The following is a 24659-nucleotide window of genomic DNA, read 5'->3' on the forward strand; positions in this document are numbered from 1 at the left end:
TAGACCGCAAAAGCACAAGTGGTGGATGCCAACTACTAGGCCCATCACTTATTAGCTGGTTTAGTAGAAAGCAACACTGTGTTGCACTATCTACAACTGAGTCAGAATACATAGCCATAGGAGAATGTGTAGCCCAATTATTATGGATGATGCACACCTTAAAAAATTTCAACTTTAAAATCACAAATGTAAAAGTTTTAATTGACAATATTAGCTCAATCAATTTAACAAAAAATCCAGTGCATCATTCAAGAACCAAACACATTGAAATCAAACACCACTTTATCAGGGATCATGTTACTAAGGGTGACATTGAGCTCAACTTGTAACGCCCACCCTCCACTCCTACCTAGTGAGGACGGGGTTACTTTCTTCTACTTTACATAGCGTACATACAAATAGTTTTCTTTTTTATTTTTTCTAATCAAAACAGCGCAAGTAATTGTTCATTTAAAACATAACTAATCATACCAATATGCTCAGCATGTTATAAACTTAAGGAATTATAATCATCCATTCCTAACATAAGCGTAAGTAAGAATAAAATAGTCATGCAAGTCATCAACATAAAATAAACATAAGCAGGTCATTTATTTTCTTTAGCTAAGCCACTACCACACACATCTTTTGCCCCTCCTGCTGCTCCCTTAGTTTATCCATCCTTTACATTTATCTGTGGTACAAGGAAAGTAAGCTATGAGCACACAAGGCTCAGTAAGATCCTTTCCTACTCACAAAAACCGTACATATCATATAAGAGTAATCATATCACATATCATAGCATGAATGAAACTCATATCATGGCATAAATGGAAATCATATCATGATATAAATAAAAGTCATATCATAGCATAAAGTGAGCATCATATCTTGGCATGAACTTATCATATCATAGCATAAAATAAACATCATATCATGACATAAACTTATCATGGCATAAATGACATTCATATCATAATGTAGAGTAAGCATCATCACACATCATGTCATATCGTAAAAATAAGTATCATGACATATCATATCATAGTATAAAGAACATCCTATCATAGCATATAAGAAAGCATCATATCATATCATTCCATATCATAAACATATATGCAAGATGTCCTTTAAATCATGGATGATGTCATGTGCAAGATGCTTTTCAAAACATGCTTCATGTCATGTGCAAAATGTCTTAAAAACAATATCATATAGTACTTAAAAATAATCTCAACATGAGGGGGCCCGGCTTAGTACCACATACATACATAAATACGCGCATCCTAAGTAGACCCAAGGTAGCTAGTCTTGAATCTACTAGGAAACTAGGCCCGTAGCTCGACCTAGGGGAACGTAAGGAGCCCACCCTTTACTAGGCCCGTTTCTTAGTCCATCGACCTAGGGGCGCATAAGGAGCCCACCCTTTTGGTACAAGCCATACAAAGTAAAATATTATGTCATATACATATCATATACATGTCATTCATAGCATATCATATTCATGTCATTCATAGCATATCATGTACATGTCATTCATAGCATATCATATTCATGTCATTCATAGCATATCATGTACATGTCATTCATAGCATATCATATTCATGTCATTCATAGCATATCATGTATATGTCATTTATAACTTTTCATAACATAGAGAGTGCTCTTAGTCCCACTTGATAGGGAAGTAACTCTTAGGCCTTTCACTTAGCTTGTCATAAAGAGTGTTCTTAGTCCCAACAATAGGGAAGCATCTCTTAGGTCTTTTCTTTTCATTTCATAAAGCATACATACTTGAGCATTTTACATATCATAGGAGACATTTTCATGCATGATTCATAAGCATACATAAATGAACATTTAACATATCATGGAAAACATAAGCATGCATGGAACATAAGTTAGAATCTCCTAATTCATATCATGGCAAGGTGAAGCACATAGAGAGTCATAATTGGGTCTCAACATCAACCTACTAAGGGTGGCCGAAACATGCAAGGGTCCACCTAGGTTGCAAGCAATCATAATAGCATATAACCCTAAATCAATTTCATAACATTTATCCTAAGGAACATCATAGGCATATTAAATTTTGGTTCTAAGCTTCCTAGGTCTAAACTTCACAATGTGGCCGAAACATACAAGGCCTAGATCTAGGTTACAAATAGCATATAAACATGTGAACCCTAAACAATTTTCATAACATTTATTCTAAGCAACAACATGAGCATATTGAGTTTAGGTTTCAAGCTTCCTAGGTCTACAAACTATAAGTGGCCGAATGTTATAAGGTGTGGAGCTAGGTTCTCAACCAAATACAAGCATGAGCATATCATGTTAATTTTATATCATATCATAGGGAAAAACATGAGCATGTTAGAGTTGAGTTTAAGCTTGTCTAAGCCTTAAATTCTAACTTGGCCGAAAGTTTTCAAGGTGGAAACCTAGTTCTAAACAACGCGAAATCTTAAGTACATCAAGTTATCTTCATACCATATCATGAGGAAGATCATAAGCAAGTTAGATTTGAGTTTGAGCCTCATTAGGGTTTTTAATCCTTTCATGGCCGAAACCCTAAGGTAAGGTTCACCTAGTTCTAAACAACATACAAACATGCAACATCAAGGAAACATTCATAACATATCAAGAGGAAGGTCATAAGCATGTTAGTTTGAGTATTAAGCTTCTCTAGGGTTCTTATTCCTTCCATGGCCGAAACTCTCAAGGTAAGGTTTACCTAGTTCCAAACAACATACAAGCATGAAACCTCAAGAAACATTCATAACATATCATGAGAAAGATCATAAGCATGTTAGTTTGAGTTTTAAGCTTCTCTAGGGTTCTTATTCCTTTCATGGCCAAAACTCTTAAGGTAAGGTTTACCTAATTCCAAACAACATACAAGCATGAAACCTCAAGAAACATTCATAACATATCATGAGAAAGATCATAAGCATGTTAGTTTTGAGGTTGAGCTTTCCTAGGGTTTTTAATCTCTTCATGGCCTGTAACGCCCCAGCCCGGGCGGCCCCACCCAGACCGAACCGGGAACGCTACCCATAATTGTCCATCGGTTTGATGACTAGCTCCACAGACCACCGGAGGTCCTTTCAGCGTGCTTTGTCCTCACTCGCACGCACCCTGGAAAACTTCCCAGGAGGTCACCCATCCTCAGATTTCTCTAAGCCAAGCACGCTTAACTTTGGAGTTCTTAAGTTTGGGCTTCCGAAAAGGAAGGTGTACCTTGGTGATATGGATAGTACCATCTAACCTTTTAAGTCATATTTAACCAGAATCTCAGAACCGGGGTATTACAATCACCCCCACTTAAAGACACAACGTCCTCGTTGTGTAACCACAAATCACACCACAAACAAATCCCAGAATCTCCCTCGCTAGGTGGTGCCCTGGGTGCTCCTACCACAGGCGCACTCACGGTCGCAAGGTCGCTCTGATACCATCTGTAACGCCCCGGCCCGAGCGGGCCCCACCCGCACCGAACCGGGAACGCCACTAGAATTGACCATTGGGTTGATGACTAGCTCCACAAACCACCGAAGGTCCTTTCAGCGTGCTTTGTCCTCACTCGCACGCACCCTGGAAAACTTCCCAGGAGGTCACCCATCCTCAGATTTCTCCAAGCCAAGCACGCTTAACTTTGGAGTTCTTAAGTTTGGGCTTCCGAAAAGGAAGGTGCACCTTGGTGATATGGATAGTATCATCTAACCTTTTAAGGCATACATAACCAGAATCTCAGAACCAGGGTATTACACAAATATTAATCAAATTAAGTCATTCAGTGTAGTCAAACACTAACTGATACTTAGCCTTAACTTGACTAACCAAGTGAAAGCTGCTATCCTCTGAATAGTTAGTAAGTAACTAATTGGTTAGACAGATTTTGTATATCAGGTTCAGGGGGAGGATTAAATCAACTTGTTTTCATACTTAGTACCAAAACTATTTTTTCCGCTTTAAAAGTAATGTCTTCTCTTAAAAAAAAATTTAAAATCTGATCTTTGGAAATCTAATTTGATAAAATCTATTTTTTAAAAACTAGCTTTTATAAAACTAAGCTTTTAAATTGGATTTTATAAACTAAGGTTTTGAAAATAGAAACTTTTACAAACTTAGATTTGAAAAATATACTTTAATTAGTTTTGAAAAGTAGATTTTTCAAACTTAGTTTTGAAATTTTGGTTTTGAAAACTTATGTTTGAAAAGTGTCTCAAAGTTGAAACTTATTTTGAAAATTTAAAACTTGATCTTGAAATTTGGAACTTATACACTTATGTTTTGAAAGTTTGAAATTTTAAAACTTGGTTAACTTTAAACTTATACTTGAAAAATTAACTGTTATATTGCAAAAATTATCTTTTGAAAATTAATCGGCAAACTTAATACTAAGTTATGTTGCTAAATTAGCTATCTTTCAAAACTTAGTCATTTTACAAAAGTTAAGAAATAAAATCTAAATTGACTATGTTTTAAAATTTAAACTCCCCAAGTCAACTTGACCTTATTTCATGCAATGTTTACATTGGCTGTATTCTTTTATTTGCACTTTTGATCTATGTTCATGTTTGATGAATGCCAAAGGGGGAGGGATAGGTGGTTAAGTTAGTGCAACAAAATATCAAATTTAAAATCTAACTTAAAAAAACCCTATACATGCTTGTTTTTACTTGCATATTTTTTCACTAATTTAACCAGGTTGTCATTCCATCAAAAAGAGAGAGATTATTGGTGCGGTTAGTACTAACGGTCTAACTCAGGTTTTGATGAATGACAAATTAGGTTAAGTTAGGTTTGTCATTGTCTAACACTCTATCGAGTGTGCAGGCGAAGTCCAGACAGGTCGACGGGCTGACCGGATGTCTGGCACGAGGCCCAGCTAGGTCGACAGACCGACCGGATAGTTGGCACGAAGTCCAAATGGGTCGAAGGGTTGACCGGACATTTGGCACGAAGTCCAGCTAGGTCAACGGGCTGACCGGATAGCTGGCACGAAGTCCAGATGGGTCAAAGGGCTGACCGGACGTCTGGCAGGTAAGTAAAGGTAAATCACTGGAAGGGAGTGACTGTGAGGACGCGTTCCCGGGAAGGGAACTTAGGCGCCGATCCGACTTAGAACCATTTCAGAACTCTAAGTCAAGATCTTGACTAGATTCCGGTCTCGGAGAGACAGAATCTAATTAATACTCTCTTTGTCAAATTATAAGTTGTGCTAACAATTTGTTTTGCAGGATATACATTGTCTCGGACTAACCTTGTCTTGCAGGAGAAGGAGTTTCTGAAGAAAGGTGGTCCGGGCGCCCAAAGGGGATCCGGGCGCCCGGAGGCAAGTTTTATCTCTTGACGTAACGTCGACATGTGGAGCTCGTTGGTTGGGTCTTGGAGTAGGAGTCGACACAGGCTCCGAATCAAGTAAAAAGAACTTGTGTTAGTCTTGTTTCTTTTCGCTTATATTTTCCGCTGCGCTTAACTCTTTTCGACGAAAGTTTGTATTTGATATTCACCCCCCCCTCCTCTTCTATCGAAATTCACGGTCCAACACAAAGAACCGTCCAGATGTGCATCCAACCTCCTAAAAGAGCTCGACCATGGATCCATCAAAGAGTCAGCCCATCCCTTGATCTGAGATCAGATTATGAACTATTCAATGAATGGTGAAATTGACTAATTATATTGTGAAAGCCTAAATAAAAGATTGGTACCCCTCGTGAACATAGGGCTTAACTATTACATTTTAGATTTGATCGTGAATATGATTGAAAGTATGTGTTATAGGACAATTCTTAGACAATCCTTGGTCATTACTTCTCTTTCCATAGATGGGGAGCTGAGCCTTCTCAAGTAAAGAATCTATATGGAAGTTGGTCACTTAGATCAAGATATTAGAGCCCTCGAAAGAATTCCACGATGAACTAGTATTCAGCAAAGTCAGAGACATGAGGAAAAACCTTCAAAATCGATGGCTTTACAACTACAAAACCCTAGGTGGCTCACCCACTACCAATAGGATCACAACATCCTTCAAGATTTTGAATCCCTAGGATTCATTTCCTTATGGACTAAGTTCCTCCCACTTAGGAAGTCACTTACTAATGTGATTTATCTCTTTTCCATAAGGACCTAACACTAATAATGAAGGTGTCTGAAGTAAGTGTTACCACCTGTGCATCACAACATCCTTCAAGATAGTATTATATGTAAAAAAAAAACTAAAACATTATAGTTACTTTGTAAATCTCTTATAGTTTTTCATGCCTATTAGGTCTGTCTTCATCAAATCGATCGATCTTCCCATCCAATTCGATGTGACAATTCAATCTAGAGAAACACCTTGATCGAAGACACATCTTATCCATCCATTAAGCTTCTCACTAATCTCTAGTGCACCAACTTGATTCCAGCTCCATGAGTTACACACCCAAAACTTGATCCAACTTTTTAGAATTTAAGGTTTAGATCAATTTCTATGCTCCACGTTATCTAGACTTCCATTTCCTTAGATCATATTTATCTCAACTATCGTCTCCTCGGATGGGTCTAGTAACTAGTGTTAGTTGCTACTCGGAAAACCTAATAGTTTCACTGTATAAAAATTTTGTACAAAGGTCTGAACCTTTTCCTAGCTACCATGTGTTCTTTTAAATTAAACTTGGATCGCCTGCGGAACTTAATACGTTTGATCCAAGGTTTAATCTATTTGTTCTTTTAGGTTTAGACTTGGATCTCCTGCGGAACTTAACACGTTTAATCCAAATCACCTAGGTTATTAATTCCATTAAATATTAATTTCCAAAATTGGCTTCCAGGACTGCATGGCGCACATGGCCTTCTTGGATATGGGAACAACCACCACCGCCTAGACAAAGTCTTTTAATGAAAGCTAATATTTAATTTCCTTAAATAACTTTAGGTCAACCGAAAAGAACAATCAAATCACAAGAAAAAGAAAAACAAAAGAACACAACATCGAAAACAAATTTGAAATACTAGAATCGCATGCCTCTTGTATTTGGTATTTTTACAAAGAAGTAAAACTAGTATGATGCGGAAATTAAATACTAGTATACCTTTTCCTTTTGCAAGCAAAAACCTCTAGGTCTTCTACTGTATTCCTCTTCTAACCACGGACGTTGTGTGGGCAACGATCTTCCGAGATGAGAAACCAACAAAGCACCTTCTTCTCCTCCTTGCAAGGTTCGGCCACAACAAGAGCACCTCCAAGGATGAAGAGAAAACACCACCAATGCTCCAAGGGATGCAAGCTTTCTCTCCTTCTTCTCTAAGCTAGAATCCGGCCACCACTTGATCTCCAAGAGGGAAGAAAGTTTCGGCCACAAAGGATGGAGAGAAGAGAAAGGGAAGTGGCCGGCCACACCAAGGAAGAAAAGAGGGAGAAAATAAATAGAAGTTGTTCACCTTGAAGGCTCCCAAAACCCCCTCTTTTATAATCCTTAGCTTTGGCAAATAAGGAAATTTAATTACAATAAAATTTCCTTAACTTTCCTTGACATGAATTAATTAAGAAAAATTAAACAAAATTTCCTAATCCTTCATGTCATGGCCGACCACCTCATGAAGAGCAAACAAGACAATTTTCAATCAACAATTAAAAATTCCTTATTTGTCTTCGGAAATTTTAAAAAATAAAATTTCCCTTTAAAATCTCTTCATGGTTGATAAAAAGAAATTTCTATAATTTTAATTTTTCAACATGTGAATAATTTATAAAGAAGAAAAATAAAATATCTTTCCAATCTACAAATAAAGAAAGAGATTTAATCTCTTTCTTTAATCTTTTGTAGAACCTTATAAAAGAGATGTTTTAATTTTTAATCTCTCCAATAAATTATATCTTTCACATAAGAAAATTTTAAAATTAAAATTCTTTTTTAATTAAATAGGGCCGGCCACTTAAGCTTGGGTTCAAGCTAGGGCCGACCACCCATGAACCAATGGTTTGGCCAGCCCTAGCTTGATCCACAAGCTAGCTTGGCCGGGCCCTACACCATGGGTATGAAGGTGGATATAGGTGTGTATAGTACTCTATAAATAAAAGGCTACGATAGGGACCGAGAGGAGGAATTGGTTTTGGTCTCCGGAAAAAATTAAGCATCCTGTGTTCGCCCCGAACACACAACTTAATTTTATCAATAATAATTCATTCCACTAGAGAACTATTATTGAACTACCGCATCAATCCCAAATTACATTTTTGGGCTCCTTATTATGAGTGTGTTAGTCTCCCTGTGTTTAAGATGTCGAATGTCCACTAATTAAGTGAGTTACTGACAACTCATTTAATTAATATCTTAGTCCAAGAATAGTACCACTCAACCTTATCGTCATGTCGGACTGAATCCACCTGCAGGGTTTAACATGACAATCCTTATGAGCTCTTCTTGGGGACATTATCAACCTAGATTACTAGGACACAGTTTCCTTCTATAATCAACAACACACACTATAAGTGATATCATTTCCCAACTTATCGGGCTTATTGATTTATCGAACTAAATCTCACCCATTGATAAATTAAAGAAATAAATATCAAATATATGTGCTTGTTATTATATTAGGATTAAGAGCACACACTTCCATAATAACTGAGGTCTTTGTTCCTTTATAAAGTCAGTATAAAAAAAACGACCTCTAATGGTCCTACTCAATACACTCTAAGTGTACTAGTGTAATTATATAGTTAAGATAAACTAATTCCTAATTACACTACGACCTTCCAATGGTTTGTTCCTTTCCATTTTGGTCGTGAGCTACTGTTTATAATTTATAAGGTACTGATAGCATCATCTTCTGTATGTGACACCACATACTATGTTATCTAAAATATAAATTAATTGAACAAATATAGATAATTTGACCAAATGTGATTCTTTATTCAAAATAAATGTTTACAAAAGCTTAGGCTTTCAGTATACACTCTAACAATTAGTACATGAGGTATTATCATCATGAGATCTGGGATTCGAATCTCAGCAAAACCGAGATAAATCTCTCCCTTATGTACTAGTCACTATTCCAAAGGCTAGTAGTCGCCTGTGATTTACCTCTTCCGTATTGACCCTGAGACGGATTGACGAGGGTACTGAAGACGAGCGTATTCACTTTTTACCATCATATTTATCTCAACTATCATCAGATACATGTATTTGCAAACTCGATTGACATATCAAAGACATAAAGGAAAAATTAACTTAAATTGTATTGTCAATACATCAAATTAATATGATTAAGCTAAATCACGAGGTAAGATTCATTTCCCCATCACTGCATGCACGAATCTTAAAGCAATCTGCAAACACCACTAATTAGTGTAAAACCACTATCACAATGATAACAGTCATTGGGATTTAATTATGCCCTTAAAAAATTGCAAATTTAAATTTAAATATTAGATTATGATTACTCCAGAAAAGAAACAATTTTTCTTCGCCTTAATTAACAACACTAAAAAAAATTAAAATTAATAAAAATAAAAATACATTTCGTGCGCCCCCACACCATAAGCAACAACCACGTATGTGCACTGCCGCACCGTATCTTCTGTGCGGGCCGAGGGATGCACCTGGCACGAATCGTGATGCTCTGCCAACTCTTATCTGAACGCTTCATTCCAAGTATCCCTACGGCGCGGCCATGCGTGGGCGGCGCATGCATGTTTTCCATCTCGCTGCCTCTGCTAGTTAGTTGTTCCCATTCTTTGCCACCCTCCAAAGCGATACCGTGAGCTCCTCGATATCGCCTTTGACGGCGGGGCGGGGCGGCGCGGCTGCGGCGGAGGAGGCGGAGGAGGAGGCGGCGGGAAAGGTGTCAGATTTACAGGAAGAGCTAGCGGTCGGTGCTTGGGTCAGCGGTGGAGGTGGATTAGATGTGGGCGTCGGAGGTGAACCTGGTGACGACGGTGATTGGTTTCGGGATGACCGCCGCCTTCATCGTGTTCTTGTGCACGCGCCTCCTCTGCGGCCGCATCCGCTCCGCTGACTCCCACTCCGCGCGGTTGGACCTCGAGCTCCGCTCCGATATCGACCAGGCGAGGCGAGCGGTAGGACCCTCGCTTTTGTTGCTTCCGTTCCGTAGCTTGAGTTCCCTGCCTTGTTGGCTAGATTTTGTTTTGATATGAACTGTGAAGCGCACAACAGATGTTTGATATTTGTTCCCTGAGAAGATGTGATACTGGATTTGTAGATTTGACTCGCCGGACATAGAGAGGGCGTACCGAGGCAAATTTCCCAGAGACCCACCTAAAGTTGGAATTTGTTTTTTTTTTCCATTTTTTTGATAGATCTAAATTAAATATGTCAGGACGCAAAATAAAATTGTCCAAGTAACATATCGATACTCTTATTTATGTATTTCATGCTTGGGAAGATCGTTAGGATGACTTAATCAAATTGCCTTAATGGACCTAAACATGCAAAGCAAAAGGAAAATCATATCTCTCTCGGGTCCAATAGTTTCTCTATTCATCCAAACTGATAATATTTAGGCCCTTAATAATCTAGAAAGGAAAAAGTTTATTGTTCATAGCATTAAAGATATTTTGGCATTAAGGAAAAAGGTGAGAGGATCTAAAACCAAGTGCGGAAATTCCCAATTATAGATGTGTCTTTTACATAGAGTAAACGTAATTGCTCCTGATTACAGACCTGAATTGTCAGCAAATTTCTTTGCGTTGGAATTGTTTTTCTGATAATATTATTCTTATTTGTATTACTTTGACATAGTTGAATGGCTGAGAAAGAATTCAATCCCAATATATATCAGTGATTCCACGTGGGTGTGTTTTGTGCTTTGTTCCTAATGGAAATATGTAGATTTTAAATTGTAATATGCCAAGAAGAAGAGTCTTTCTCAATAATATATATCAGTGTCTCATTCTTGTGGAAATTAGCTTTTCTAAATCATTATTCTTTGTCTCAGATTAGAGTTTCTTCAGTAAAATATAGAATCATTTAATTCTTTTAACTTAAAATTGTTTTTTCTGTAGACAATTTGTGTGATAACGTCATTTTTTTTCTTCACTTGGACATTTTATGCACAAACATTGACAAATAGATGAAGGTTGATCATGAAAGATTGCTCATCTTGGTTATAAGAAATTTTCTTACTGGTTGGTGCACTTCAAATTTTTGGCATAAATGGAGTTCTGAACTTAAAATGTTTTGTGTATGGAGTGATAGTCAAACACAACAGATTGCTCATCAACAATCTAATTCCAACAGCTAGAGCAGAGAATCATTGGCTTGGAACCTGTTCTTCTTGCTACCATTCCAACAGTGAAGTTTAAACGCGAAGACTTTTCTTCCAGAGAAGACATTCAGTAAGTGTCTAAGCCAATTTTTAATGTTGTTTAGATAAATTGTTATATATTTAACATAATTTTGTGACGCTTACAAATTTATTGATTATAAACTACTAGTGCTTAATCGGCTGGTTCTGTTTGCCTGGCTTTCGAAAAAAAGAATTGAAATGTATAATAAGTTTTCTTATACTTCAACAACAACAAGAAGCAACAGCAGCAATATGCACAAACCATTTGAAGTTTGTTAACTGGATCTCATCCTTTCATAAATCTCCAAGTCCATATCCTCAGTAGTACTCTCATCATTTAGATTTCTTTTATTTAAGTATTCTTTGATCCCCATTTACTCTCTTACATTTAGTTCATTTGAATTTTCTAGCTATCAGTTATTGAACATTTTTGTCACATCCTTACCTGACTTCTATCATCTTGACCTATTTGGCATACATTTTAAACTACTTTGAAATATTTATCTTATTTCCCCTATTATTTTCAGGCATCCATCTCAATGTTCTTATCCCTATTATATCATATTTTCGAATGTATTGTTCTTAATTGCTAAAGAATCTAATAAAACAATGAAGTTTTGTTTTAGACTAACAGTGCAGGACAATAAGACAGGGCATTAGAAGTCTCATTTCATTTTAGACCTAACCATTTTCCTATGAATTTCTATCTTTATTAAAAAAATAATCTTGTATTTTCATGACAAATTTTGAAAATTATCTGATTTTGCCGGTGTTGACATTCATAGCTTATTGCACTCATCTATTCAAGGGCCTGATACATGGATCTTATCCTTATATGGAACTCTATCAAAGTCTATATCACTGATAATATTTAGAATTACTAAACCACTTTTTATTATAGTAGCTAGAGTTTTCTTTGAAAATCTTCACTATCTCTCATGCATTCAACTCTAATAGTAGAATTGATTCAAATCTTAATATTGCTTTATCATTTTTTGGTTGCCTAACTAAAACAGCAAACTCATAAGAGAGCATTTTATGCAAATGTATGAAGGTAGCTAGAGTAATTTACTTCTCTGAACCTGCATTCACTTTCATATTGTTAAATTCTCAATATTGTTTTTGTTTAAATGTTTATCATGAGCTTGGTTGTCTTCTTTCCTACACAGACTTTGTCCAACATATTCGTCTCGCGGACATATTCTCCTTCCATGCAATTTTCTCCTACAAAGTTATCTGCATGTTTCTAAATTGACCGCTAAAGCAAGCACCAAGATAACTTGCACGATTACCTATTAGCTGTCTTCATTTGAGCACGAGTATTGAATTTAGTTGCACTCTTGTAAATTGCTTGTCTTCATTAGGTGCTCAATTTGCTTAGGAGAATACGAGGAGAGAGAGATTCTGCGTGTCATGCCATCGTGTCATCACAATTTTCACCGTGCTTGTATCGATATATGGCTGCAAAAACAGATTACTTGTCCAATATGCAGATTTCCACTAAAAGAGTCCCTTGAAGTAAAATATGTTGCATCCCATTTGGTTGAAGAACAATCAGAGGCCAGTCTTCATGAGGTTTCTATCGATGATGATCAGGACAATCAGTGGTTGCTTCCCAGTGGGCAAAGGTCAGATCGAAATGAGAATAACCAGGAGATCCATGAATCTGAATCTGTGATTACTGAAGTACCATATGGTGAAGCATGAGCCGTGAGGACATAGCAGCTACAAACCACATTTTTTGAATGCATTGGCTGCTGAAGAGCATCTACAAACCCTGTAGGATGTTTCTTGGACTTCAGAGATCTGCAGACTTTTAAGACGAAAACAACTAGGTACGATATGCATTTTGCAGTCCGGAAAGATAGGAACATTAACTAGTCTGCGTACATTCCATTGAAGTTTTTTACAATCATCCTTTCTGATATATAACACACACATAACAACATGCATCATTCTCTAGTGAGGATATTTATGTTACAAATGTAGAGAACGTGCATCATTCAAGCATATTGAAGACTGAGTAAACAAGAAGATGGAATTGAAATATCAGTAAAATAAAGAGATTTGATTAAATTTTATATGTAAATGTGCATATGGTGTAATGTAACAATTAATACAATTTTATTATTGATTTCCTCTCAAGTTGATTAGAGCCACCATTTTCTTCTTCCTCTGATTCTACAAAAATGTTATTTGTTGACCTTGGACGTCCCACACGACCGGTTTCATAGTTATTTGTAGAGAGGTAAATTAAATTGGAAAACTAAGCAGGTCATCATATGGGAGAGTATTTCTCTTGATTTCGTTGGGAATCGGTTTTTGTTTTATTTTACAATTCTATCATGTGATAACCAACTCAATCAAGCTTGGTGGTATTTTCTTCTTCCTTTGAGCTGCTTATAGAGGTGGCAAATGGCCGGTAGATAAGTAGAGTTGAGTTTGACTATAGTTAAGCTTGGTCATTCATCTTGTTGAGTTTATTTAAAAAACTTATTGAGTTCGAGGTGAGCTTAATTTTTTCTATTGAGCTCAACAATAAATATTACTATATTTATAATTTAATTTACATATTAAATCTTACTAAGGAAAATTATATAAAATGATAGTTAAATCAGTATACTGAATATAGTTGAATGTTGAATTATGAAATGAGCACATGAGCAAAAGATAAGAGATGTATTTGTAAAAATGTAAACGTAAATATGCGGAAATACGAGAATGAATGTGATAAAAAAATAAAAATATTTTAATAATATTGAGATTACATCTATTGAGAAAAAAATTATGAGAGACGTATTTAAGATAGTATAAATATATGCTTAAGCTATTAATAAATGTCCCAAGTAGAATTGTGAAATTGTGATAAATCTTACTATTTTATTAAGAATCTGCCCCCTTTACTAACTAATTTTGATGAAACCCAAAATAAAATTATGTTAATGTCCTTTTTCTTTTTTTATTGAAAATAATTTTAAGCGCTTTATTAATAATTTCCACAAACGCATACCTGGAGTTCAAGACTCGGCTGCAGTGTATTATTGAAAATTTTCCTCATTAATCAATCAGTGATCTAAAGTTCAAAATTTAGCCGTGACGTATTATTGGAAATTTTCTCATTAATCAATTAGGTATCCAGATTTTGAGACTCAGTTGCAGCATATTATTAAGAATTGTTCTCATTAATCAATTAGAAATCTAGAATTTTCTTTAGTCCCACATCTTAAAATTGACAACACTACGAGGAGAGAAGTTTCTATAAATTCCTTGGGTCGGCGATGTTAGAAAGTAAACTTTTCTCAATTTTTTGGCTAAGATCAAGTATGACATTAAATTATTTTTTTATAAGGAGTCCATTACAGTATCTAGCATTACACCGTTGTATGGGTCTAGCGTACACAATCAAGGGCAGAGCCACGTATAACTTTGGTGGGGAAGTTGTCCCACTTCAATTTTATAATTTTATAAGTAACCCTAGAGGTGTATAAAATTATAAAAATATTAGAGTCTTGTTAAAACTATTTTCTATAGGTTAATTCTTTTTCCCTCAGATCTCTCCCTACGTTGCCCCACCTAATATAAGGGACCTGATACGATAAATAGAGATGGAAGGACACATGGAGGGGAGGGGGTACTTTTATGATTTTACTATAGCCCCTTTTACTACTTAGGGCATCTCCGATGGGAGATATTTGGAGGAGATATTTCTCCAAATATCCCCCCTCAACAACATACCCCACATTGTGGGGGATATTTGAGAGGTGAATAGAAATCACCGGGCATAATTTTATGCCCGGTGATTTCATGATAGGTGGCATGTAAGTGGGCCTCATAAGGGGTAATGATTACTTTATTAAGATATTTTATTATATAATTTGAGATATTTGAAAGTAAAATATTTAGTATGTGAGACCCATAAATATTTGCTTGAGGGGATATTTAATTGTGAGATTTGAGATATTTGAGGAGTTAGATATTTGATTGATGATGTGAATGTGGGGACCACAAATATTTGAGAGAAATATTTAATGTTATTGTGGATGCTTTTAGGGCACGGCTCATGGAAGGGAGTGAAGGAGGGGCTCTTCGTCTTGGGGGTTTTTCTAGCGCCGTCGCCGCTCTACTTTTCGAGGGTGGTTGGTTGTTTTCGCCGCCATCTACCTGTCGGCATTGAGCACCTCTTCCTCCGACGTTTCTCTCTTCATTTAGAGTTCGCCTCTCATCGTCGCCAGACTCCATCACCGTTCTAGCAATAGCTCCCCTCTCCTCCTCTACAACGGATGTCGCAACCCTTGTTGCTGGCCAAGCCCCCGACCATAGCGTCGGATTTACCTCTCCTCTGCCAAAGCTGGCGCTCGCAGGGATACCCATCGGCATCTCCGCATGGCTATCACCGATCGTTAGCGCCTTTGGCTCCGCTCCCATATCCAGTTGCAGCCACGCATCCCGTCGCCGGCCTCCTCACTGCCTCCACCTCCTCTCACGCATACTACCACGCGCAGGCAACCCCCTCTCCTCTCGTCGATAGCTCCTCATGTCGGCAACCTGAGCGAGCAACCCTAGCGCCGACGACATCTCTGGCGTTGAGGTCGCCATCACCGCCTCCTTAGTGCCAGCAGCCCTTTCCCCCTCTCCACGCCGACACCACAGCGCCACCTCTCTCCCACTCCACAGCCCCGGTGAGTGGCCACCAGCTGTCGACCCCTCTGCTAGCATCACTGTCGGCGCCCTCACAGCCGAATCTGACTAACTAACACCTGTCGGTGGATTTGACTTGTCACGGCTTTGCCTTTAGATTCGACATTGATTCGTGTTTAGCGCAGCCTGTGTTTTGATGATTCAACATTCAAGCCCCTGATCTAGCCTATTTTTGGCCATCGAGTCATTGTGTTTCGTTCTTCGTACCGCTACTATGATTGCGATATGTTATTATATTCCGGTCTATGTGTCGTATGATGTGTTTCGGCCTTCGAGCCGCTGGGACATTTCGGCCTACATGTCGCCTTTAATATCCATGCCTCATCTAGCTCTAACCCGTTATCCTTAGATCCAGCTTCTCATCTGACTCATATTCATCTACTCTTCTAGGTCACGACGACTCGATCAGCATCACAACTAGCTCACGGTCTACCAGAGGGTGCCCCCTAGGCCAGGGTATGTCACTGTACTCACTATTCATTCATTTCATTATTTAACTATTATCCTACTCTTTATATATCCATGGGATCTATCTCGAGCATTGGGTGCTAGGGATCGGGAAAACCCGGGCCCTGCTTGCAGGTAGCGTTGATCAGAGACTTTCTGACGACTTGGTCAACATGGAAGATAGCTCATCATATCCTCCTCTTCCGGAGCATGACGACTTGGTCAGCATTCCAGTCGCATTATTTTGGTCATTCTGTCTTCTCAGCTTTCTGACGAGATCAGAGCCTAACTTACATAACACACGTGTACGATCGCTAGTAGTACATTAAATAAGAAAGAGGGAGATTATAGAAAAGTTGATTGATAATGATAAAATATGATAAAATTTATTTAAATAACAATAATAATCATATAGTAGGAATTAAAATCTATTAAGATAGAAAGAGGAGGATTTATATAGTTAAACTCATTTAATGGGATAAAGGTTTAATTATTATTCTTGTATATGTATTCTAATAAATGAAATGCATGTTTTTTTTCCTATTTTAAATGATACAAAAGTATAAAATTTATTAGATACATATCAAATTTTATATTTTAAATATTAAGAAATAAGATCATAATCAACCTTTATACAAGTTAATAAATTAATTAATTTATAAATTATTATTATTTAGTTGTATTCGTGATTATTAACCAATCAATCTAATTAGTGTTCAAATTTATATATTTAATTTTTTTTCTTATGAATATAAATGAGTTCTTATCCAACCATATTTCAAATTTATTCACAAATATAGTTTTCATTTATTACCTTACAAATGGATCAAACTTCCTATAATCTATCCCGGTAAACATAATTATAAAAACCAAACTAGTAATTGAACCACATGAGTTCTAGGTCACCCGTTTAGCGGTTGGACTAATGGAATTGTATATGTTCATGTTTGAGATCGTGAGTTGATAAGTCAGTGAAGAGCAATTATCGTGGAGAATGTTGCAAGTAACATGATGGCAAGGGGGCTTACAAAGTTCCTACAAATACTCAACAAAATGTTAGAATGAGCATTAAGGGTTGGATCCGACATGATCACTCTGATGCTTAAGTCAGCACAAGACTCAAGTAGGAGAAAAGTTATGGAGGAAAAGAGTTTGAAGGTCTAGGTTCACGTACTTGCACCTGTGAGGACGAAAAATTTATAAAGGGATGTGGTTATGCCCTTACGTTACTCACGCGTTTGTCCATGTCTTCTGAAAAAAAGGTTACGTTACCCACATCATGACTACGTTATCCACGTTCTTTGGGAAAAAAGTGGTCCGATAAACCACATAAAATATGAGTCCCAACTAAGGGTGACTAAACCGAAAGACCCTGATGATCGAGATAAATCAAACGGAGTAGTCGGGTTGGCTGAGTAGGAGGGGTCTAGTGGACTGCATCAAAGGAGTCGGACAATAGAGTTGGATAAGTCGAGTTGGTCGAGTCAGATGAGTTTAGTTAACTGCATTAGAGTCAGGTTAACTGAATCTAAGGAGTATGGTGGACCACATCAAAGGAGTTGAGTAGCTGAGCTGGAGGAGTCTGGTGGACCTCATCGGAGGAGTATGGTAGACTAGATCAAAGGAATTAGGTTAGGGATGATAATGGACCGGGTTCGGGTTAGATTTTATATCTTCTGTTCCCATACTCATTAGAGATTAGATATCCATCCTCATACACATACACATACCCATTAAATGATCGGATATCTTCTATATTAATAATTTTTCTTCTTCATTCAACAAAATTATATTAGAATTAACATCATATTAAAAATATATATAATTTTAAAAATAGAATAAACATCTATATAATCAACTCCTAATATCAACAAAAGTAGTAAGTAAGTTTTGGGGATTTTTTTTTATATACACACACGATTTTGATATAATGCGCCTCTTTTTGTGTGCCTATACGCGACTAAGTCGCCTCAATTGTAAGATCATTTTTTTTCTTTTTGGTTTTTATTGAGGTGCCTGGAATTAATCCAGGCGCCTTCGTACATGGACATAATTTATTTATTTATTTATTTATTTTTAACTTTAGAGTTAAGCTTGTTAGTTAGAGCCCTAGAGCCAATCATTTGATGATCGTTGTATGGACTCGTTGTATCATATTCTTATGTATATAAAGGCATTTGTTTATGGTTATTATGCTTACTTGTATTGGTGTCAAATAACTAAGTATAATAGCGTCCTTGAGTAGAAGGTTCTTACCTATATCAATCGATTGGTTGAATCGATATTGAAATGATATAGGGAACACTACTCTTAATCATTCCTAGTTAAGTATTAACATTCAGGGACAATGTTAATGCAACGAGACTAGCATGTAGGTCAACTCGATGACTTGATCTCACAAGTCATGGATATGGAGATATCAAGTTGACACATGAGTATGCATTGGAGAATGTATACTGAATGACCCGCCATGAGAAAGTATCATGGATCATTATATGAGTGTTATATACTTTCTCATGTGGCTATTAGTATGACTATTAGTCCTTGGACCTGAAGTTACCATAGTTCCCTACATAAGGAGTTACATACTTTAGCTTCGTCAAACGTCACCCGAAACTAGGTGGACTATAAAGGCGATTACTGGGTATGTAACAAATTATGCGGAGGGATGTGAGTGATGTAGATGAGATCTATCCCTCCTATATGACGGGACTGACATCATTATTCTTGATAGAGTGAGACCACTAAGTGTATGGTCATGCCCAAATGAGTCAATATGAGATGTTGAGCTCATTTGATTGAGTGAGTCTAATTGGGATTCAAGATTTAGATTGATTAGAGGATGTCACGGTCTATGCCTCATATTGATCAATCTAGATGTCAATGATAGAAGGACACTTGTCATATATTGTGAGGGATCACAATTAGTAGTCACAAGGTGATGCTGGATCTCAACATTCTTGTAACTTGGGTAGTAATGATGTGTTGCTAAATACCGCTCATTACTTATGCTTCTAAATGGGTTTAGGAGCATTGCCAACGTTACAAGAACCTATAGGGTCACACACAAAGGGCAATTAGATGGAGATTAGGTTCATTTGATGACCCAAGAGGATTAGGTTCATGTGATGAACCAAATTGGATTAAGAGTAATCCAAAGTAAACTAATTGAGTTGGACTCAATTTGTTTCATGTGTTAAATGAGTCTAATTTGGACTTAGACTTATTGAGCCAATTTAATTCAATGAATAGAGATTCATTAAATTAAAATTGACTTGAACCAATGGTTAGATTTGATCAACCATGGGAGAGAAGTGGTCAAGTTTGACTTGACTGGAGAGGAAGATGAAAGGTCAAGTTTGACTTGACCATTGCCACCTCATTTGTGAGTTGGCATTAAGTGGACTAATGATGATGTGCCACATCATCAAGGCTAGCACATGTATGTGTCACCTCATGAGGGAGATCAAGAGTTGTGACTCTTGAAATCTCATGGAGGTTTATAAGCCTTAAAAAGGTGGTATGCCACTTAATTCACAAGTGTGAGTTTCATTTGGTTTTGGTAACCTCCTTCTTCTTCCTCTCTACCTTTCCTCTCTCCCTCTCCTCCACCATTGCTGATCCTCTAAGGTTGCTAGCACATCTTTAGAGGTTCTCTCCATAGATTTGTTCGTGTGGATACACATAGAGGGTTGTACACTTGACAACCTTGAGATCCGGCGAACCTTGGACGAGCGGGATTTGCGAAGGGCATCGCATCAAGGGTAAACTCTTTTCTTTGTAGATCTAGTGTAAATCTAAGTTAGAGAAACTCGTACACGTAGAAAATTTTTGTTTTATAACTTCGCACGGATCCGGTGGCATGAGATTCGGGGTTTTCGCAACGCAAAAATCGATTTTTGCGGCCCAAAACACCCAACAAAGCTAATTAAATTTTACTTTTAGGCTTTAGAGGTTGGGTTATAGTGTTCAAGATAAAAAAAATTATAAAAAAAATTAGGTGCTTATGGGGTAATAGTATATAGTAGTTAGGATTTTTTTTAAAATTTTTTAAACTTTAAATTTAGGATTTAGGATTTAAGGTCTAGGGTTTAATATTTAAGATATAGTATTTGTTGGGACCTTTGAGTTTGGTTAGAGAGGGGGGTGAATAGCTTTTCTTAATTTCTACCTACAAATTTTTAACAGAAGCAAGAAAAATGGAAATAAAATAATGAAATATGAGAAGTCAATGCTAACTCCTCAATTTACTTGGTCTCCACCTCCTTGAGGTGACTAATCCAATGTACACACGCACATAATCAAGCTTCACTATGATCTTCTCGTTCTCGAATCAAGAACGATGGTAGAGAAACCTTTACACGATGATCTCTTCTTCTTACAAGATGGAAGATGAGCTTAGGAAGAAAAGATTGAGAGTTTGGAAGCTTGGAGATCACTTGTAGAGCTTAACAGTGTTTTTGCATCAGATAATCATTTCTCTCCAAGTCTCAAGCCTTTTATATTCCAGGCCGAAAACCCCGACTAACAGTCAGTTGATGAAAGCATCAATCAACTGGTAGCAAGTAACGGCTAATGTGTTGTGCACAATCTGTTGGGATTCTGTACGTCATCATCCCAACGACTTTATACCAGTTGACTGATACTTGTGTCAGTCGACTAGTAGTCAGCCACAACATTTTGTATATTTTGATATCAGGTATCAGTCGACTGATGAAACTATCAGTCGATTGGCACCTCTTAATATGAAAATACAGGACTTCAAATATGATCTTTCATACTTAAACCAAATCCTTAACCTAGACTTATACCTTCAAGCATCTTCCATCAGCCTCACGCCCTTATGATGTTTCCAAGTTCATGGCTTCTCATCCTTGTGCTTACCTTCAAGTGCTTCCTTTGGCTTCATCATGCTAAGTTTCTTTTCACCAAGAGGCCTCACCTCCGGGACTTCACCCACTAAGACTATCTTCTTGGACTTTCCTTTGCACTTGCTTACTCAATATTTATGTTAGACCACCAACCTTACCTAACTTAAACTTATTTGACCAAACATCAAAAGTAAATAATGCCTGGAGCAAGATTGCACTAACAATCTCCCCCTTTTTGATGTTTGGTAAATTTATTTAAGTTAGGTCTTTAAATGTACAACAACAATAAAGCATAGTAAATATGCAATAACAATAAAGCACAATCATAATGAAGGTTCTAACTTAACCTATTCATTTCTCTCCTTTTGTTAGACAATCAAAAAAAAATAGAGGGAGCATAAGCCAAAACTAATCCGAGCTCCCTCTTAATCTAAAATACCTTCTAAATATGAGTGTTAAAGAAACAAGTTATAAGAAAATATATCCAAAGGAATGAAAATTGAGGTGAAACATCAGAGATGAGAGCTAAAAATACAGTGTGTTAGTCGACTGATACTTGTGCTAGTCAACTGGTGTCAGAATTTCAGCATTAATGAGCAATGTATATATCAGATGACAACTTGATAATTCTCACACTAAAATAGACATAATCATCAAAAGACACAACAGTTATCCATAAACATGAGATAAGCATACTGAATTAGACATAAACATAATGATCATACACAAGCAAAAAATAGATATGCCTAAAAGTCATAGTAATAGGCATGGAAGTCATACAAATAAACATAAACGTCATACATAGGATGAGCCTATGCAAAGCCATAAAGGGACAGACTTATGAAATACAACATACTACAAGAGCATCTATAGTGTTCGAGATTAATAACAGAAGAACATGTCTAAGCCAAAAAATCTCTCGACACTAACTAAAAGTCATGCATTATCCCTAAACATCATCAGCTAGAGGACAAGGACCCTGGTATGCAAGATCCCAGCTTCCATCATCTCAAGCATCTCTGTCTGCTACTGATGAACCTCCCGAAACTCTTGATGGACAAACTCCTCCAAGTGAGTGACCCGCTCTCTCAAGGACATGTGTGCTGGTCCTGGAGCAGGAGTCTCCTCCACATCATCATCCAAATCTGAAGTATCCTATCCATGTCTGCAATGCTAGACCATAATGGCCTAATCTCGCTCAATCTGTGCCAGAGATATTTGTCAAGTCCCTAGCTAATCAAAGTCCTTCGACAACTGATGTTGTGTACCCTGAGTGACATCAATCCCTCTAGATGTGAAGAACCATGTCAAGACATGACAAAATGACATGTACAACTTCCCTTGCATAGGACCAGAGAAGTGTATGATGGACTCATAGACCTGGAGAGCTACGTCAATGTCTAGTCGCTGCTCTAATGCATACATCATTACCAAATAGTCTAATATTTACTTTCCCTTTAGTGACAATGGGCAAGATACATGCAATAACGACTTTGAAAAGGATATAACTAGGGGCGAACATGTGTGTGGCATCAAAAATGCACCTAAGAGGAGCCCTAGGAGCAGGAAAGTAATGTTGATGAATCATGTCAATGGACACATGGGAAAGTGACTGAGTGAGGGGCTCAACAACTTGAGGAAAGCATGTGAACATGCTAGTAGATGCCCTACACCCTAAGAAGGATCTCGACACATCAGGAGTGAACTCAAGATGCACTCCTCTAAGAATAGTATCAAATGCTCGACCATCGCCGCTACCTATGGAACAGAGGTTATTGTAGAACTCCTCACATAGATCTAAATTAACTGTATGCGTGCAATTTACCAACCTATCCAAACCATAATGCCTAATTGTCTCAATTATGTCGGGAGCAATTTCACCAAAATAGGATTGATTGAAATACTAATAACTCATCATTTGAAAGTCGGTATTTGCAAATCGTTGCCAAGCGTCTTCGGAAGGGAAACAATCTCTCGAAGGCACTAGAGGGGGTTGCCGAGAGGTACCCTCTCTCGCCCTACATTTTTTCCTAACTCTAAACCATGCAAATGCAAAAATGAAGTACCCATTATGATCCAATCAAAGGAGAACCCATGGAAAACACGTATACAAGTTAGGTTTAGCCATTAATCAGACAAAAATCAAAGAGTGGAGTTGAGAACGCATTACCTACGCTCCATTTGTCGCTGATTGATAGATTGAAGAAAGATTGGCATGATCCCCAAACCCTAGACTTGAATCGGAGAAAAGCATGTTGGGACTGAAATGTAGCTAGGGGGGTGAATAGCTCGGCGTGATATCGTGCTCGTCGTTGCTTGCTTCTTGTGATGATGTGCAGCGGAAAATACAAAGAAACAAATACACAACGCTAACACTAGGGATTTACTTGATATCCACCTCAAGAAGAGGTGACTAATCCAAGGATCCACACACTCACGCACCCTCCACTATAAGAACACTCCTTCTCGGTAACTACCAAAGGCGGAGAAGCCTTACAAGCTCTCAGTACAAGAAGAAAGGAAAGGGAAACAAAATACAATAAGATCTTATAAGTTTGCATAAGGAAACCCTAACCCTAACTTCTTCCTCGCCTCTTGACTTGGACATGCACCAGCACAAGCCTCCAAGAACCTTCAAGAACTAGCGGTGAGAGCTTTGTGGAGTCGCTGAAGAGAAGAATTGAAGCCATGGAAGTTCTTCCGAGAGAAATGCTCGCCAACAGCTAAATACGACGCCAACGGTCGAATCTCAATCGATTGGATTGCTCCCAATCGATTGGGGAGGCTTTGGATCGATCGGTTGATCGATCCAGAGTGCCTCTGTGCTGTTAGGAATTGCCTGGATCGATTGGCCGATCGATCCAGGGCTTTATCGCGTGAAAACGCACCTCCCAATCGATCGCCCGATCAATTGGAGGCTCCCAATCGATCGACTGATCGATTGGGAGGCTTTCTGTTCACGCGACACTTCTTCCCAACCGATCCTCTGATCGATTGGGAGGAGGTTTGTCGTGGGGACTCACCCAATCGATCAGCCGATCAATCGGGCATGAGCCAATCGATCGGCTGATCGATTCAGCTCCTGTTTTTGCCCAAAAATAAGTCCAAAGTCCCCGACACTAACATCCGGTCAACCATGACCTGTTGGTACATCATGCCTAGCATCCGGTCACCCTTGACCTGCTATGACTCCCTCACTAAGTGTCCGGTCAATCCCTTTAACCCACTTGGACTTTTCTCCTCGTGCCAAGTGTCCGGTCATACTTGACCCACTTGGACGTATCTCCACCAGGTGTCCAATCAACCTTGATCCACCTGGATTTCCTGTGCCAAGTATCCGGTCAATTCCTTTAACCTACTTGG

At 37.8% G+C, this 24659-nt stretch overlaps 1 protein-coding gene and 1 long non-coding RNA gene across 2 annotated transcripts; both read left to right on the top strand.

Annotated features, from left to right (window-relative positions):
- The first annotated feature begins 9660 nt into the window (after nt 1-9660).
- LOC122039568 (E3 ubiquitin-protein ligase ATL42-like) lies at nt 9661-13339 on the top strand. Its single transcript, XM_042599133.1, has 3 exons — nt 9661-10051; nt 11232-11329; nt 12645-13339. The coding sequence occupies exons 1-3, from the start codon at nt 9878-9880 to the stop codon at nt 12985-12987; spliced, it is 615 nt and encodes a 204-aa protein (XP_042455067.1). The 5' UTR covers nt 9661-9877; the 3' UTR covers nt 12988-13339.
- Nucleotides 13340-15334: 1995 nt separating this feature from the next.
- LOC122039569 lies at nt 15335-16789 on the top strand. Its single transcript, XR_006128241.1, has 3 exons — nt 15335-15959; nt 16369-16434; nt 16531-16789. It is a non-coding gene; the product is annotated as an uncharacterized LOC122039569 (long non-coding RNA).
- The last annotated feature ends 7870 nt before the right edge of the window (nt 16790-24659 follow it).

Source organism: Zingiber officinale, chromosome 2A (genome assembly GCF_018446385.1).
Source record: "Zingiber officinale cultivar Zhangliang chromosome 2A, Zo_v1.1, whole genome shotgun sequence".
Taxonomy (NCBI): domain Eukaryota; kingdom Viridiplantae; phylum Streptophyta; class Magnoliopsida; order Zingiberales; family Zingiberaceae; genus Zingiber; species Zingiber officinale.

Excerpts from the sequence above, each read along its gene's own strand:
- LOC122039568 (XM_042599133.1), top strand. The coding sequence starts at position 9,878 with ATGTGGGCGTCGGAGGTGAACCTGGTGACGACGGTGATTGGTTTCGGG. Across the intron at positions 10,052-11,231 it reads TCGACCAGGCGAGGCGAGCG|CTAGAGCAGAGAATCATTGG; the intron begins GTAGGACCCTCG and ends TAATTCCAACAG. Across the intron at positions 11,330-12,644 it reads TCTTCCAGAGAAGACATTCA|GTGCTCAATTTGCTTAGGAG; the intron begins GTAAGTGTCTAA and ends TGTCTTCATTAG.